This window comes from Gekko japonicus, unplaced genomic scaffold (genome assembly GCF_001447785.1).
Source record: "Gekko japonicus isolate JY-2015 unplaced genomic scaffold, Gekko_japonicus_V1.1 scaffold114, whole genome shotgun sequence".
Taxonomy (NCBI): Eukaryota; Metazoa; Chordata; class Lepidosauria; order Squamata; family Gekkonidae; genus Gekko; species Gekko japonicus.
In genome coordinates this window covers 1521174-1538637 of record NW_015173125.1, presented here as the reverse complement: position 1 = coordinate 1538637, position 17464 = coordinate 1521174, and the positions used below count along the sequence as shown (strand labels likewise).

Here is a 17464-nt window from a genome sequence, read left to right as displayed (position 1 = left end):
TGGTGGCAATTTAAAAAAACCCTGAAGTGCATGTTTCCCGTCTCGGCATTTGCCAGTGTGTTCTCAGTGAGCTGGGAACCCGAGCTCACAAGCACACCAGGAACAGCCTACCAGTGCTGATGTGTACAGCGTGTGCTTGTCTAATGCTTCGACTGTCCACTGTTGTGTTGTGAAGTCCATAAAGATGCCACAGTCCCCTCTTTCCAAGTTAAATGGGTAGCTGGGAGCTCTGTGACCAGCCAGATCGATAGACTCATTCCATAGCTGACTGGGCACATCACTCTCCAGCAAACAAGGGCTAGAGCGAGGTAAGCAGCCGCTGGGAAATGCGTCGTCCGCATAGAGCCTGGGAGGCCGCTGCCTTTCCTTTCATGCAACTTTTAGAAAACGCCTGCGGATGGAGAGCCACTGAGGACGCAGCGCCCTGATAAGTATTAAAAACAAACTCAAAGCAGACAGACATACCAGAACTTGTCAGGAGAGCAGGGCTGTGAAACGTTGTCATCCTTTGTCAGTGGGACTAAAGGAAATTGAACGTAAGGTTGAGGATGCCTAACTTCCAAAGACAGGGAAATGCAACCTCCAGTCATTCTGCAGTTTCGTTTTCATGGACTATAAAGCAAACTTGGAATCCAAATCTTACGAGGAAAGAGTTGGGTCTGTTTTGCCTGGGAAAGAGAATGCTTAGAGGGGACATGATTGCAGTCTTCAGGTATCTGAAGGGCTGTCATGTAGACGATGGAGCGGATCTATTCTCTCTCGCTCCGGATTGCAAGACTAGATCTAATGGGTGGAAATTACAAGGGAGTCGTTACTGGCTAAATATCAGGAGAAACTTCCTAACTGTCAGAATGGTTGAGCAGTGGAACAGTCTGCCTCAGGAGGTGGTGGATGCTCCTTCTCTGGACGTTTTCGGGCGGAGGCTTGACTACCATCTTTCGGGTATGTTGTAGGGCTCTCTTTTGGCTGTGCTCCTGCAGAGTGCAGGGGGTTGGACTAGATGGCCTGCAAGGTCCCTTCCAACTCTAATATTCTACGATTCTGGTTTCCTGAACCACCCAGGTTGCAGCGGCAAGAATTCCCGTCTCATAGCACAGGTATTTAAAGACAAGCACAAGAAGCACTGGCGGCGCCTAGAGACAGTCCCTGCCTCACATGCTATTCCCAGACCTGGCCTGGAACCCACCAGAAATCATGGGGTTCTAGATTTGATTTGGAAATTGGCCCCCCCCAGTGGGAATCCAAGAATCTGCTCTCAATTCCACTGCAATGGTGTCGACCAGTATCTCTGGTCAGAGGTGCTTTTTTCATAGGACATCCTGCTTGAAGGCAAGGGATTAAATCAGACGCACACAGTAGCTGTGGCCCCTCTGACTCTGCAAAGCTCTGCAGGAAACACCCCATTTTCTTGGCATCTGTCTGAAGCACCTTGAAACTTAGCATTTCTGCTTCTTTTCCCTGGAGAGTCAGGCACACATACCACTCCTGAGCTCTTTCCTCAAGTAGTAAAAATCAACCGAAAAGACGAATGATCAATGTCCCGTGTTCCACTAAGAGGTAGATAGTCAATAGTGCAAGGTCTGCATCCTAGAAACAGCACGAATATTTTGAGTGGTTACAACATTTGGGGATGCAGAAGTCAGAAGTGCAGAATCCATGGCCTGTCAGTCCAGGTGGAGTCCACAGCTGGAGTCTTGCATTGGAAGTATGCTCTGCAATCTCTTACAGTAAAAAAAATAAAGATGTTCCGGCTCCTGTCAGGGGAGATTCACATTCAGCCAATGCCGTGATGGTTCCAGCTTTGTTTATCAAAGGGGAGGGGGGACCTTCTAGAGGCCAGCCCCATGGGATACTGTCCAAACTTATTTCAGTCCACACTGTTCTGTGCAATCCCTCCCCTATGATTCCCTCCCACGTGTACTAGGGCATTACTGGAAGGCTGCCGAGCTCGTGAGTTTGCATGACACTACTTCACTCTGTCTTGCGTTTCTCGATGAAGGTTATGCTGCGTGTGAACAAGCAGGCCCATGTCTCACTCCGGTCCACGTACTCAGAGCGGCTGGCTTTTCTCCTACTCTGTCCTGGCACATCTGCTATTGCCACAACAATGATGCTTAATTGTCTTATTATGTTCACACATTTGCATTATTAAAAAAAAACAAGCAGAGACAGCGAGAGAAAGACCGAACCATTTGAGATGTCTAGTTTTTTTTGTTGTTGTTTTTAATTGTGGGGCTGTTTCTGTTAGGCTTTTCCGTGCAGTGACTCAGCCGGGTGTCCAGTGGGCAGGGGTTCTCACAGTGATATCGAGAACCAATGCACGTGTCTTGATGCTTCTCTCTCTCCACCTCCGGTGCCAAATAAACCATTTTGTTGTCGTCTTCACTGACTGTCTACAGGATTTTCTGGCCCTTTCCATGGCCTCGAGTCGGGAGGTTCCCATAACTTAACTGGAAGGGTTCCTTTTTGGTAGTTCACTTCCTACACGTACACGTTTGTGGGTCTGATGTGGATTGCTGTCGGCTCGGTGTGCCTTACAAATGCTCTGCAATCACAGATGGACATGGCGATATAGTATGTCGTATCTCCAACACTGCAGACATGGTGCGTTCGTGGCAGCATTTCCCCCTTCACCATCATGCTGTGTTACAAAGGAATCAATTGTTGCAGTCACTCTTTTAAAACATAACACTTGGAGGCATGGAGAATCGAGCACATGGTGGGTTTTTCAGTGTTCGGTTTTGCCGCACACAGCACCACCTTCAGCCACACTGCAAGTTTGTTTGATGGAACCGGATCATCATGGCGGGTGAGCCAAAAAAAAAAAAGTTGCATGTGCAGGAGCTCCCCTGTGTACCTGGATGTGGACATGGCCTCTGGAATTCCCGGTTTGTGTTTTAGGAGGTGACTGTTAAAAGTTAAAAGTTGCTACCATGCCTGCCTGCCTCTGTTTTTTAAGAAGCAAAAAAGAAAACGCCACTGTCAAAAAATGAACAAACAAGCAAATAAGCAAGTATATAATAATCAATTAAGCATAACAGCAAGTATAATATAAATCAAATAAGCATAACAGCAATTATAATATAAATCAATTGGCCAAAGTGCAATAATAAAGCATAATAGAAACAGAGTCTACAATCTTTCCATGTATCTACTCCAGCATAGAAGCAATATCAAAGTCCAAATTGGAGTGCAAGTCATCAAATTTTCTGAGCCATAAAAAGCCGACGCATAATCCGGATGTCTGATGCCGCGTTTCGAATACTTCTTATTCAAGCATGGCTGTAATGGGACTGAAAGCAAATTCAAAGCATATACAAATGAGGATGCATACAGAATGTAAATATTTGAAAAATATATACACAAGTGAGAATGCATACAGGATATAATTGTTTGAAAAATTTGGAGCTGCAAGGAAAACTCACCCCAGTCTCAAAAGCTGGCATATACTTATTATATACTTGCTTATTTGCTTGTGTGTTCATTTTTTGCCAGTGGTGTTTTCTTTTTTGCTTCTTGCATTGTACACTGCCCCCCCTTTTTTGGGGGGGCTGCCTCTGTTTTGTAGGCAGAGATCTTCAGAAAATTGATACGAATTATGATTACGTGACCGTAGCAATGCTATCTTAAATGATTAGAGCTTCCACTGTAGAGGCTCAACTAGACTGTGAAGGTCAGCTGGATTTTTTTTGCAGAAGAGATTGCAGGTGGGTTGGACCACAAGATGGGACACCTGCACAGAGCTACCCAATCAGCTATTGAAAGGATGTGAAGAAATGTTCCTTTAAAGAGGGAACATGGTAGTTTTTCCCTGCAGTCCTTTAAATACTAATGACAGGTATAAAATAGAACAGGAGTCCGGAGGCGCATTTCAGCACTTTGAAAAGCCAAATATCTCTTATCTTGTGCCCTCCACATTTTTAGTATTTTTATTCTGTTTTAAAATTATCTTTTCTAAATTTCCAAAAGTTTATAAAGCAATTTCATTTAATCACAGAATTCCTATGAATATAGTGCTTATACTTTCTTCTGTTGGTTTCTCCATTTAAAATGTCCATTTCCAATCAATCCAGTGCCTTTATTAATCCTTCTGATCTTGGGAGAGGTGTGATCCACTTCTAGTAATGCACCCAGACAATTTTGCTAGCCATCAACAATTTCTGCAACAATTTAATTTCGATACCATGTTCTACATAAAGCAGTTAAGGATGAATACAGATATATCACAGTTCCGTTGTGTTCCTTTCCTGTCTGATGACTCCTGTAATTTGAGACTAATAAACTTGAATAGGGGTGTGCATTCGGCTTTGCCAAATGGAAAAAATACCTGGAAAATACCTTATCGGTATTTGGGGGGGCATTTGTTCAGTCGAATCAGATTCTCTAATCTGATTCGGCTGCCGATAAGGTGCTCCCAAATAAAAGCTGGTCTTATTCGGCTTTTATTCAGGTACCCAGCCCGGAATCAGGGAGGGAAGGTAATGGTAAGTTTCAGTGGACTGAAACTGACCAGCTCTCCCTTCCCTTCCTTTCCCCAGCTGGCTCTCCACAGCGGGTGGTTGGGGAAGGGGAGACAGATCAGGGAGGCATCTTTAAATGCCTACCCAGTCTGTCTGGCTTCCCCAGGTGCCCCGTGGCCGCGGGGCACCTGGAGAAGCCAAGCCTGGGTGGGAAGGCAGTTTAAACTGCCTTCCCTTGGGTTCCCCGCAGCTGTGGGACACCTGGGGAAGCTGATCTCAGGAGGCAGGCAGGCTGGGGTAGGGGGGCATTTAAACAGGCCTCCCCCCCCCCAAGTCTTCCCTTCCTCAGCTACCCAGCTGCTTCCACTGGTCAGTTCACTCCCTAGCTTTTTGGCAGGAGTGAAACTGAGCAGAGATAGGGCGGCTGGGGAAGGAAAGACTCCAGTTCAATCATACTCTATGGGGACTTTCCCTGTAGGCTATAAGGGTGCCGAATATATTCAGCAACAGTGATTTTTCCCAAACACCAATACCGATAGTGGGATTCAGGAATATCAGAATATGCTGATATTTTTCGGACTTCGTTTACCCGAACCCAAAAAATACCAATATTTTTTTGTGTGCACACCCCTACATGTGAATATCACCATGATACATTCCTGAAGTCTGCATGAATGTTTTGACATTTCAGACTTTGAAATTATTTGTTGTCTCATGTGACCTGTGTGGAGTACACCTACAGAGTATTTTACAGTGTACTTCTAAGCAGGGTTACACCTTTCTAAGCCCCTTGACTTCAGTGGACTGAGAAGGACCTAACTCTGCTTAGAAGTGCAGTTGTACTACTCTCAAAGAGGCACACAACATAATTAATTTATCGGCTTTAATCCAGAGTGTATCTGAAATTTCCTGACCATGTATGGCTAGACCACAAGGGCTCTTTTTGTAGCAGGAACTCCTTTGCATATTAGGTGACACACACCTAATGTAGCCAATCCTCCAAGAGCTTACGGAGCGCTTCTTACAGGGCCTACTGTAAGCTCTTGGAGGACTGGCTACATTAGGGGTATGTCGCCTAATATGCAAAGGAGTTCCTGCTACAAAAAGAGCCCTGCGACCACTAAACTTTATATTAATCTTTCTGATTATGCCTGCCAAAAATATGCATAAACTGTAAAACTTGTTGTTCTGATTCGACTCCATCAGTAACTAACAATGTGCCAACTCTGTTAATTGGTGTAAAGGTCCAGATTCCTGCAAAAGAGGATCGACAGGTCTGGAAGCATTCCTTCCAGGTGCCAGGGAGACCTTTCCAACTTTCTTTATTTTAAAGCACAGTACGAGTGTTGTGTCAACTGAACTTCATTCTTCCGTATAATAGCCAGCGATTGATGGGTGCCGCTGGTGTCAAACCTTGAAGAAACTATCCTGAAGAGACGGCTACGTGTCTAAACAAAGCACAGCAATTGAGCTTCCGTGCAGGTTCAGGGCTTGAATTATGAATGTCTGCCTGCAGCCAGAGTCAGCTGATCGGTGGAGAGATGGGGGGGGGGGGGGGCGTTCTCGGATTTAATATTCAGACTCAAGCCTCAAATTCCAGCTGTTCGTTTTTTGATTTGCTGGATTATGGAAGCTAGGCGCCATTTTCTTTCAGCACTCAGGGTGACTTGCTGATGCTATGGAAGAAAAGGAGCATTTGCTGGAAGGGGTATACAGACAGAGCACTTTGTCACTTGGGACAAGTCCTTGCTCCTAGGTGGTGTAGGAGACCCCTTCTGGGCCATTCAGTCCGGAATTCTTGGTAGGGAGGGTCGCCTGGCAGCCCCTGGCAGGAATTTCATTGTCAGTTTCTTACTTCCTTATTGGGTGACGACAAGTTTGCGAAACTACATGAATAAAAGGCCAATTTCATCCCAGGGCAGGAATAACATTGAGATTTGGTATCTGTGTCACCTTGTGCAGCGGATGGCATCTCTGTGTGGGCCTTTGGGGGCTGAAGGGTCCAGATGGGATCCATAATTTGCCCTCCGCTTGTATAGCAGCCTCTCTATCAGGGACGGGTCGGAGCAGGATCCAGGTTTATACCTGGAGGCAAAAACCTCCGCCAGTCAAGAGAGCTGGAGACGGGACGAAGCGTGCGTCAGGTTTCCCCGTTCCTTCTGGGATTCCCCAGACTTGAACTGGTTCTCAGCCTTCCAATTGCCCATCTTGCATACAAGTTCACGGTATTCAAAAGAGCAGTGGAGAACCGGAAGGGAAACTGAGGCATGGGCTGGGGTGGTGGCGGTAAGAGAATGGCCAAGAGCCAAAGGTGATTGTGATGGCCGAACGGCGTCACTGTAAATCCACGTCCCCCTCAGCCATAGCACAGGAGCTTCCGCTTGCCAGTCCCCACCAAGGCCCATTTCTCTTTTTCGACTCGGAACTGGCAGATGCCTCTGGGAGCAGAGGGAGAGGGCCTTGTCTGAGTTGGTTTTTTATTTATTTATTTATTATTTAGATTTCTATCCCGCCCTCCCCGAAGGCTCAGGGCGGCTAACAGGGCAAAGTGCCAAATAAAACGATAAAACAATACAAAATGTTAAATTACATAACAATTAATAAACAGTTAATAACATCATAAAACATTTTTGGTGCTCCTCTATTCCGGTTCCGACGTTAAGATTTTTAAAAGCAAGATGATGTCCTCAATGTCCTGGCTAGGCAGCTACAGCAGTGCGTGTCCCCACTGCCTTGCCGTCCCCTAAAAACGTCCTGTTCCCACCCATGATGCCCGCATCATGATGGCCATATACGGAAATCATAGGGCGTTGGTGGTACAGTGGTGGTGGCGGCTCCTTTTCAAAAGCCTGGCGGAACAGCTCCGTCTTACAGGCCCTGCGGAACTATACTAGGTCCCGCAGAGCCCTGATCTCCTCTGGGAGCTCATTCCACCAGATAGGAGCCGCCACCGAAAGGGCCCTGGCCCTGGTCATTACATGTTTGATGGACCATGTTTGATGGCCCATGTCGCTCAGGGGTCCTCGCCTTGGAGCCCTGTGGGTGCCATAGTGCCCACCGACATCTTACCCAGTGCCCACCAAGTGTTTTCAGAAAGCGCGTTGGGCCGGGTGGACTCTTGCCTCACACGACTTCTGATTGGCCCCTGGAGAGGCCCACGGGCTCTGCAGATTAAAGCGATGTTGATTGGGCGGCAGTTGACACCAGTACTGGCTTTATTCTCTCACATCTCTTTCGCACTTTGTTTTTTAAAATTGCTCCTCTTCTCCCCTGCATTTGCACTTCCTCTGAGTATATGTTTGGCCCCGCCTCCTGCAGCAGCCATTTTGTGGTTGCACCCACCCCCGCTGTGTCAGAATTCCAAAGGGGCCCACAGGCTCAAAATGGTTGGGGGGGGGGGGGGCTGATTTAGCTCAGTATTGCCTACTGGCAGCAGCTCTCCAAGGTCCCAAGCAGAGAACACCTGAAATCCTGTTAACTGGAGATGCCAGGTACTGAGCCTGGGACTTTCTGTGGAAACTTGGTCTACAGCACTTCCTTTGCAAGCAAGGCGTGAAAGTGATAGCTACCCTCCAGCATCTGGTGCTCAGAGATATACTGCCTCCAAACACAGAGATTCATGGCTAATAGCCATTGATTGAGTTACCCTGCATGCATTCAAGGGCTGTGCTTCCAATCCGGTGTAGGCCTGCAGAATTGCTCACGTTGTTTCCCTCCCCCCCCCCCCCCACCGGGGAAAAAGAGGAATTTTAATTTCTGCTGAACTTTCTCCTCCAGGAGTGGGCAAGAGCAAGAAGGTGGTTAAAACAGCTGGGTAATCCATGCGTGAATTTGCAGTGCATTAGAAGAGGGGGGGGTGCATCTTCCTCCCCTTCCTTCCCACACAAGAAGCAAGGGTGACAAATTCATTTAATTATGCATCTTGGCAGAGAGCTGACCTGACTGGGGGAGACATTCTGTGGAGCACTTAATGGACTTCTGACGGAAGAGGCGCACTTCACCAGCCAAAGCAAAGGGCTTTCTTTGCCTTGATTCTACCTCTCCTGACAGTGCTGAGCAGAGGAGACCAAAGTTTTTTGGGGTCACGTGGGCTACTAGGGAAGCTTTGGGCTATCTGGGCTGAGAGCCAAGGACTACCAAGCAGAGCCGGAATGAATGAGGCTCGGCTGGAGCTCGGCTTGTCCAACAGCAGGTTGTCAAGAACAGATAATGTCGCGGGAAGCCAGATTCAGGGAGCAGGGAGGGATCTGGCTGTGTAGACCTTGGAGAGCTCCTCTGTAAAACATGCAGATCATTAAATGATATGTTAATGGAGCTGTCAAGTAGCTGGTGGCAAGAGTTGAAGCACCGGCCACGGCCACGAAGAAGGCTTTGATGACGGGTCTGTGGCTGATGAAAGGGGCTCTCTTGAAGGGATGGGGGGCCCTGGCCATGGCGGGGTCTGGAAACCCTCAACATGGGCAATGGTTTGCTGTGTTTCATTTCACCTAAGTCTTGACTCCAGGCTCAGGTTCAAAGAATGGTTGTTCTGGTTGGCCCCGTGCCCCGTCACACACAGGCAGTTGGCCAAGCACATAGGAGTACAATAGGTGGGTTAGAACTGAAGGCACTCTTTGTGTTGTTTGGACGTGCGGTACTTGTAAGTCAAAGAGGACAAGGAGAGGAATGAAGTCCGTGTTCACAGGGATGACAGGAGACAAAACTCACGGATAACTCCCAGGGGTGGTGAGTCCTCCCCCGAAACAAATTCCCTGTTGCTGCCCCCCCCCCCCGGCAGCTTTCACTCCCCATGTAGTAAAGTTCTATAGAGAGAAGAAGAAGAAGAAGAAAACCTTTATTCGCATAGTAAAGTTCTATAGGATGAATGATGGGGATGCGGAATGGTTGATCTCATCCGATCTCAGAAGCTAAGGAGGGTTTGTATTTGGACGGGTGATCAGCATAGAAGACTCTGCAGAGGAAGGCCGTGGCGAACCCCCTCTGCTTCTCAGTTGCCTCGAAAGCCCCTTGCTGGGGTCGCTGTAAGTGGGCTGTGACTCCACGACATGTACATACACAAAGGATGAACTGAGTATTTATTTCCCTTAATCATCTGAAGCATGTCTGCTATGTGTAGCAGGATTCTTTCTCCCCTAATAATGACTTTTACCACTCCGTCACTTCTCCAAACTAGAGTTATCCTGGTTCAGACTGAATGCTGGTCTTACATTATGTATGTGAATTCAAGTTTCCATTCAAATAAATAGTCATTAGTTATTTTAAAAGAGGCAAGAAACAGTTGCAACTCACAGCGAGAGGGTAGTTTTGTAGAAGACTGCTGCAGTAGCAGTCTGTTCAGTGTCCTAGAGCATGCTCAGGGTGATAATACTCAGGGTAGGATACCTAATTCTTACATTTGGGCATCAGCAGAACACTGCCCGTGAGAGTGGAGGCTGCCCTTGGCCACTGGGAGGGCCATTCCTTTGTGAATTTGGGTTATAATGTCAGAAGGGATTGTGCAGAAGCCCATAACAACAGCTGAGCCAAAGCACCACTGAAAGCCGAGGTGTTCCTGATGATAGTTCTATTTAGGAGGGGTCTGCCTCTCACCCTCCCCCCCCCCCGCAGAAAAGAAGTTGCAGAAGATCTCTGAGTCTCCTTCTGCCCAACACCCTGGAGAGGAAGTAGCACTCTTGCTATTGGTCCGCGGCTTTGTGGGAAGAGGTAAAGTAGGCTCTACTCTGGTAAACTTCACCAGGAGCAAGGACGTGTTCAGCTCTTGTACGAGCGGCCCGTACTCCCGCCTTCCAGGAAAGAGGCAGGGATGCATACAGACAGGACCAGGCCATTCCCTGTTTGCCTAACCGCTGTGCTTCCTTCTCCCCTCTGTTTGGTCCCTAAAGCCAGCACAAGCCCCACGTCAGGACTGGGCACTGCGGCCATCGTGGGCATCCTCATTGTTATCTTCGTCGTCTTGTTGGTGGCTGTGGACATCACTTGCTACTTCCTAAACAAATGCGGCCTTTTGATGTGCATCGCCGTCAACCTGTGCGGCAAGTCTGGACCCGGAGCCAAGGGCAAGGACATGGAAGAGGGCAAGGCAGCTTTCTCGTGAGTAAACAGAAGCTCAGAGCTTACCCTCCCTGTGGCCATCTAGTATCCCCTCGACTAGTTTTATTTATTTATTTATTAGTTAGTTAGATTTTTAACCCGCCCTCCCAGTTCAGAGCGGCTTATATAAAAACAGTATAATTTAAAACAACAAGAATTCTTAAAACCGTAGACATAATAGTACAATAAAGTGCTCGTGCTTAGTTTCCTCATCATACGGTCAGTTCCTTGATCATCTTCGGCTATCCTGGGCAGTCAATTCAGGCAGTAATTGGAGGATCCAGGGGATCAGGGCTCTCTCATCAGGTGTCAATAGTGGCAGCGGCTCCAAAAGCCTGGCGGAAGAGCTCTGTCTTACAGGCCCTGTGGAACTGCAACAGGTCCCGCAGGGACCCGATCTCCTCCGGGAGCTCATTCCACCAGGCTGGAGCCGCCACCGAGAAAGCCCTGGCCCTAGTTGTCACTAGCTTGGCCTCCTTAATATTCGGGAGGACTAGCCAATTCTGGGTCCCCGATCGCAGCGCTCTCTGGGGGGGGGTACATATGGGGAAAGGCGGTCCCTCAGATATGCAAGTCCCTGGCCACAAAGGGCTTTAAAGGTAAGAGCCAGCACCTTGAGCCAAATCCGATATGCTATAGGCAGCCAGCGCAATGTCTTTAGCACAGCTGCGGCTTCTGGATTTGAGACAAGGGCAGCCCCTTCCCTCCCCTCCCCCCCCCATTGCCTTGTGATCATCGCAGTGAATCCACAACAGATGCTTTCTGTGGCTACAGGGTGCCTAGTGTCTAGGGTTGCCAGCTCCAGGTTGGGAAATTCCTGGAGATTGGGGGGGGGTGGAGCCTGGGAAGGACTGGGTTTGGGGAGGGGCCTTAGAGGGATTATAATGCCTTAGAACAAGCCTTTCAAAGCAGCCGTCTTCTCCAGGGGAACTGATCTCTGTTGTTCGGAGGCAGCACTCTATATCATGGTTGCCACTGACTCTTTTCCGCCCACCTGAAGGCCGGCAGCCCTACTAGCAGCCCAGGTCCTGAGGGACCTCCAAGGTGGCCAGCATTTATCTTTGAGCCCATTCAACACGTTGGCAGTTGTAGTGTTTGTAATCTAACCCTTTTCTGTGCAATCGCAGTACTTATTTATTTATTTATTTATATGACTTATGAATTGCCCGCCCTTGCAAGCAGGGACGGCGCGATTTACAACCTCAAAAACATTTGAAATACATTAATATGTAATCAAAGTTACCAACAGTAACAAGTCTTTTAAATTCCACAGAAAAGAGTCCTCCAAACAAAAGCAGTATAAGAACATAAGAACATAAGAGACGCCAATGTTGGATCAGGCCAAAGGCCAATCCAGTCCAACACTCTGTCACACAGTGGCCAGAAATACCAGGTGCCCTCAGGAGGTCCGGGGGGCCGGGACAGTAGGAGCCCCCCCACTGGTGAACCCCCCCCCCCCAGGCACCAAGAAGACAGAGCATCACTTGCCCCAGAGCCCCTATCTATACCTTGTGGCTAATAGCGACTGATGGACCTCTGCTCCATATGCCTATCTAATTCCATCACAGCTTGGCAGAAACAGCCCACTAGGCAGGTGCAGGGAAAGGTCCTCCGAAGAGCTGGGTAGGACCGGGCATAAACCAGCTGAGGAACTAAAGTTCGTCATGAATTTTGGGGAGTTTGTGGTTTGCAAAGCAATGTTCGCAAACCGAAGAACCACCACGAATTTTGGTGTGGTTTGTGGTGGTTTGTGAAGAGCAGAAACCAGGGATTTATCCCTGTTTTCTGCTCTTCACACAAAAAAACAGCTGGGCGGTGGGGAGCTTCTTAGAGCCTCTCAGCTGTTTGGAAACCCCTGCTTTCTGCTCCCCTTGAAAAGCTGCAAGGAGCTGAAAGCAGGGTTCAAATGCCTTGGAGCCATTTAAACCAAACAGTTGTGTGGCGGCCCCTACTGCTCAGCTGTTTGGAAATCCCTGGTTTCACAGCAACCCCTGGGCGGCGGTTTTCCTCATCCGCCCAGGGGCCAGCTGCAATGTTCCCTCTAAGCTGTAGAGTCCTGTGAGCAAAAATTCTACTTTGTGAGCTACCGGCATTAAAGTTGTGAGCAGGTGGTTTGGCTGCTGCATAAATTAGTGTGTTCTGGAGCCATCCTTCCTGAGCTGAGACAAAAATGTGTGAGCCGGAGGCTAAAAAACTGTGAGCTGGCTCACACTAACTCAGCTTAGAGGGAACACTGGCCAGCTGTTTTATTTTTGTTAGGATACAATCCTACGAACACTTTGTTGGGAGTAAGCCCCACTGAATAAAACGGAGCTTACTTCTGATTGCTCTGTTTGTGTCGACGAAGGGTCGGCAACCGGCAGCGTCTGGGCTGAATCCGGCCTCCTGAGAAATAACAGCCTAGAAGCAAAGGAGCTGTGGAGGGAGCGTTTCCAGAGGCAACAGAACTTATTAGCAGATGGTTATTAGAGGTGGGATGGGAGGGGGCCCTGCGGGGGGAGCAGCTCTCGAACACACACGGACACGTGGAGCTCCCTTGCACTGAATCAGAGCGTGGATCTGTCACAGTCAGTATTGTCTACTCAGACTGGCAGCAGGGTCTCCGATGGAAGACTTTTGCATCCTCTCCTACCTGGGCGTATAAGTGGTGCCGGGGATCGGACCTTGGACCTTCCTCATGCCAAGCAGAGGCTCTACTGTCGAGCCCCCCCCTTTCTTTATCAGCTCTAGAATCTTCCGCATGTCTGTGGCACTACCATCTCCTCCTCATCCAGGCCTCTTCCCTCGCTGATCTTTGTTTTATCTTTCGTTACAGTCCTCGCTCCTTCAAGGTTCCTTCCCCTCCTTCCGTCTCTTATGAACGAGTCGGGCTCAAGGCAAGGGAAGGCAGATGTCTGAAAACGGGGCAGCGATCCTAACAAACGTAACCCTTTCTCTTCTACAGGAAGGATGAATCCAAAGAGCCCATTGTGGAGGTGCGGACGGAGGAGGAACGGACCCCGAACCACGACGGAGGGAAACACACAGAGCCCAACGAAACCACACCACTAACAGAGCCCGAGTACGTTGAGAACCGTGTAGGGTCTCCTCCCAGCGTCTGCCTCGGTCCCTGTTCCAGGACCTAGAAGACAAGTCCCTCCGCAAGCCACGCTAGTCCTTTGTGTGAGATCCATCCCTGGGGAGGGGAGGTGCCAGGGAGGAAATCTGGCATCTCCAAGCCGGGTCGCTGAAACGTGCTCCCAAAGAGGAATCCGAAAGGGTTTGGGCTGAGGGGGTTCTCTTCATGAAGGGGGTGCTTCGAATCAGGGCATGCTCTTCCAACTGTCCGTGCTCTCTGGGTCCCCTCCTCTGTGCTCTAAGGTGGCTCAGCCAAGTCAGCCTCGCCTCCGAAAGGTTGGCGCTCTCTTGCTTCCGTGTCCGTCTGCCTCCCTCTTATCTGTGCATGGAATAACCACACGTTGTTTCTGCAGTCGCATCAACTCACACAACTGCCTGCCGCTTTCATGGGCTTCATTGTTGGTTTCTCTCTCTGTCTCTCTCTCTCTGTCTCTCTCTCTCTCTCTCCCCTCCCCCCTTTTTATTGTTCCCCTCACAGGCACCCCACCGACACTGCGGCCACCGCCGAGGATATGTTGCCGTCGGTCACCACCGTCACCACTAACTCTGACACGATCACTGAAACTTTCGCCACGGCTCAGAACAGCCCCACCAGCGAGACCACCACCCTCACCTCGAGCATCACCCTGCCAGCCACGCCCATGCCCGATTCCAATTCTGTGGCACCCAATCAGGGCACACCTAAAGCCACGGCAGCCTCTTCGCCGCCGCCCACCTCCACTCCCAAAGTCGCTCCCCTCGTTGACCTCAGCGACACCCCGGCTTCCGCTCCAGCCACTGGCAACTTGTCATCAAGCGTCCTGACCAGCCAAGGGACGGTGCTGAGCCCCAGCACCACGGCTCCAGCCCCGGAGGCGTCCAAGGCTCCCCCAGCGGCTAGCAAGTCCCCCGCCCCTCCGCCCCCCAACCCTGCGAGCCTTCCGGCCCCGTCAGAGCCAAAGAAGGAGGCCTCCAGCATCAAAAGCCCGGGAAAGGAGGCCGCCCCTCCCAATGCGGTGAAGAGTCCTACAGAGGCTGCCAAGGGCGCGGCCCACCAGAAGAACGAGCCGGCCACGGGGGGTGCCACGAATCCCACGCAGAACGAGGACTTTAAAATGGACGAGGGCACCTTCAAGACCCCAGACATTGATCTGGCCAAGGATGTTTTTGCTGCTCTGGGCACGGCGGCTTCCTCCCCTGGGGCTGGAGGCCAGGGGGCGTCCCCCGCACCGGAAAGTTCTGCGTCACCAGCACCTGCAAAGACAGAGTACGCCTTCCCCCTTTAATCTCCTCTGTCTGTGTGCCGTGTCTCCGGTCTGTGCTGTGTTTGGCTCTGCGTTCCATGTGCGTGTGTGTGTTGAGTTTTTAACCTGGCTGTTTTTCTAAGCAAGCTAACCCAGCTCTTTAACCGCATAACCCTAATGGAAGGAACTGAGGCGCCCATGGATGAGAGGGGGCCGCAACTGGTCTTGATAGGCACCCCCCCCCCAATCTTTCCCAGTGAGGTCTACCCAATTCTGCGACAGGGGTCCAGGCAACACCATCTTAGCTTCTAAGACGACTTGGTACTGGCAACCTGATCTTCTAGTAAATCATGTGGCTTGAAAGATTACCCAATCTCGTCAGATCTGGGGAAGCTAAGCTGGATCAGTACTTGGAGGCAGGGCCAACCAGGGGAGGCTTTGCAGAGGAAGGCACTGGCAAACCACCTCTGCTTCTCCCTTGCCTCGACAGCCCCTTGGGTGGGGTCTCCATACGTTGGTTGGGACTTGATGTCCCTACGTCCAGGTAGAAAGCCCTGACCAGGGCGGCCCAGGCTAGCCAGACCTTGTCAGATCTTAGGGTTGGCCCTGGTTAGTATTTGTAAGAGACAGGGTTGTGCCCCCATCTTTCTTTGTAAATTCTGCCGTCAGGGCAGACCTCATTGTTAGATGCAGGACCGTGGGTGACTCTTCCGAGTGAGAAGTGGTTCCTGACGGTGACCAGCAAGAGCCAAGTGCCTCCTTCCCTCCACCCCTTCCGTGGAGCGAAATGGTCAGATAGGACTGACCGTTGGCTGCTGCAGAGAAGATGCTTGGTGGTGGAGGGACAGGAGACCACGTGTGGGCATGGAGAGTTCAGAGTAGCAATGGAGAGGGGCCAGACCGTGACTCTTTCTAGTCCACCCGGTTCTTACGTTTGAATCAAGAGGAAAGTGGGGCCTTGATAATGCAGGTTCCCAAGAGAGCTTCCCTCTCTCGTCGCATAGCACAAAAGATGCAGTCCTGCGATGGATGCTCAAGCCTGGAATCTTTTAACTGGGCCTGATGGTTGTGGTTTGTTTATTTATTTATTTATTTTTGCAATTTCTACCCCGCCCTACCTTGTGATCGTGTTATTCAGCATCTGTGCAGAGCACGGCTTTATAAAGAGATTCCGATTGCTTAGTGTTCCGGCCCTCAGGTAGAAAGAGTTTAAACCTTCCGAACTCTGGACGTCGGATGGTTTCCCTGCCTTCTCCCTGTAATTTCCCTGTTATCTAAATAAAGGTTTTGAAAAAAAATTTAAAAATAAAAAGATGTAATAAGGGAATAGAAGTAGCCCTTTGGGTGCCCCCGGTCTTTAGCAGGCAATACCCTCTCGACGTGTGTTCCTTTTTGCTTAGGAGCCATGACAACAAGAAACAGGAGACTGTTTCTGTCAGTGACCGGCTAAATAAGAACCTGGAGAAAGCAGAGCCAGGGGAGCCGTGTTTCAGAACTGAGGGGCTTCCGGAAGAAGGGTCTGTGTTCTCCCACACTGGAGGGCCTTTCTCCTTCTTTCTCCCGCCGCATTCTGTTCAAGGCAGAGCTGTTGACCTTTCTTTAACTGGCAATGTTTTGGTGACTCTTCCGACAGGAAAACCCCCGTAGAAGAAAAGCCCGCAGTTCAAGCCACAGAAGCCAAGACAGCCCCTGCAGAAGTGAAGACGGTGCCCAACGAAGCCACGCAAACAAATGAGAACGAAAGCAGAGCATGATGGGCAAGCCAGCCAAAACAAAACACAATAAAACAAAATTGAAAGAACGACTTCACCTGAGCATTTACAACACGACACGCATCTCACCCCTCTAGTGTCTTTGCCTTTTTTTAAAAAAAAAGAGAACAGACAAAAATGCATACATAGGGGGAAATGTTTTCTTTTGTAGGTTTGTAGGAAAGATTTTTTTATTTCTTGTGCACTTGCTTTTAAAAAATATATAATACTTTTTTTTTTTGAAGGATAAGCCCATGAAACCAACCCCCCCAAAAAAAATTGGGACACCACAGCCCTTGCAAAATATCCCTGATGAGTTCTAAACAAAAGCGAACTGCAGCTTGCGTAGGAGACGCAGAGGAGAATTAGGAAGCCGTGGCGCTGCCGGGGTGAGCTGACGGCGCCGCCAGTTGCGGCCAGCCGCAAATCCTTTATTTTTATACTTTTCAGTTGAGTTGAGAAAAATCTGTAAACAAAGTTATCTTTTTTCACTCCCTCCCCCGTTTTTCCACCCGCCCGTTTGCTCTGGGTTTGTTCTATATGGGAAGTTGTCTTTGCCTTTCCGAATGGAATTCTGTCTTGTGTTCTGAAGTCCCAGGGCAGCAGAGATCTCCTTGAGTGTCTTTCGCACCAGCACCTTTTGCAGCGAATGGGAAGGCTGAGTGAGCTCTTCCCAAAGTTCGTTTGAGCAGTGCCAGTGCAGGATACGCCCCTAGTAGATTTTGCCCCTTTGGGTATGGCTTCTTTTAATTCCAATATATATATATATATTTGTTGCATTTTAGGAAGAATGCCGTTGGGCAGCATTGGGGGATATATGCAT

The 17464-nt window shown here is 49.5% G+C and overlaps 1 protein-coding gene across 1 annotated transcript in view; it reads left to right on the top strand.

The window, feature by feature from the left end:
* The window catches only part of NCAM1 (neural cell adhesion molecule 1), a 140255-nt gene extending 123529 nt beyond the window's left edge, over positions 1–16726 (top strand). The window contains exons 22-25 of the mRNA XM_015421985.1: positions 10343–10550; positions 13495–13611; positions 14146–14913; positions 16524–16726. Of these exons, the coding sequence (XP_015277471.1) occupies positions 10343–10550; positions 13495–13611; positions 14146–14913; positions 16524–16644 (1214 nt within the window). The 3' untranslated portion in view covers positions 16645–16726. The remainder of the gene's footprint in view (positions 1–10342; positions 10551–13494; positions 13612–14145; positions 14914–16523) is intronic.
* The last annotated feature ends 738 nt before the right edge of the window (positions 16727–17464 follow it).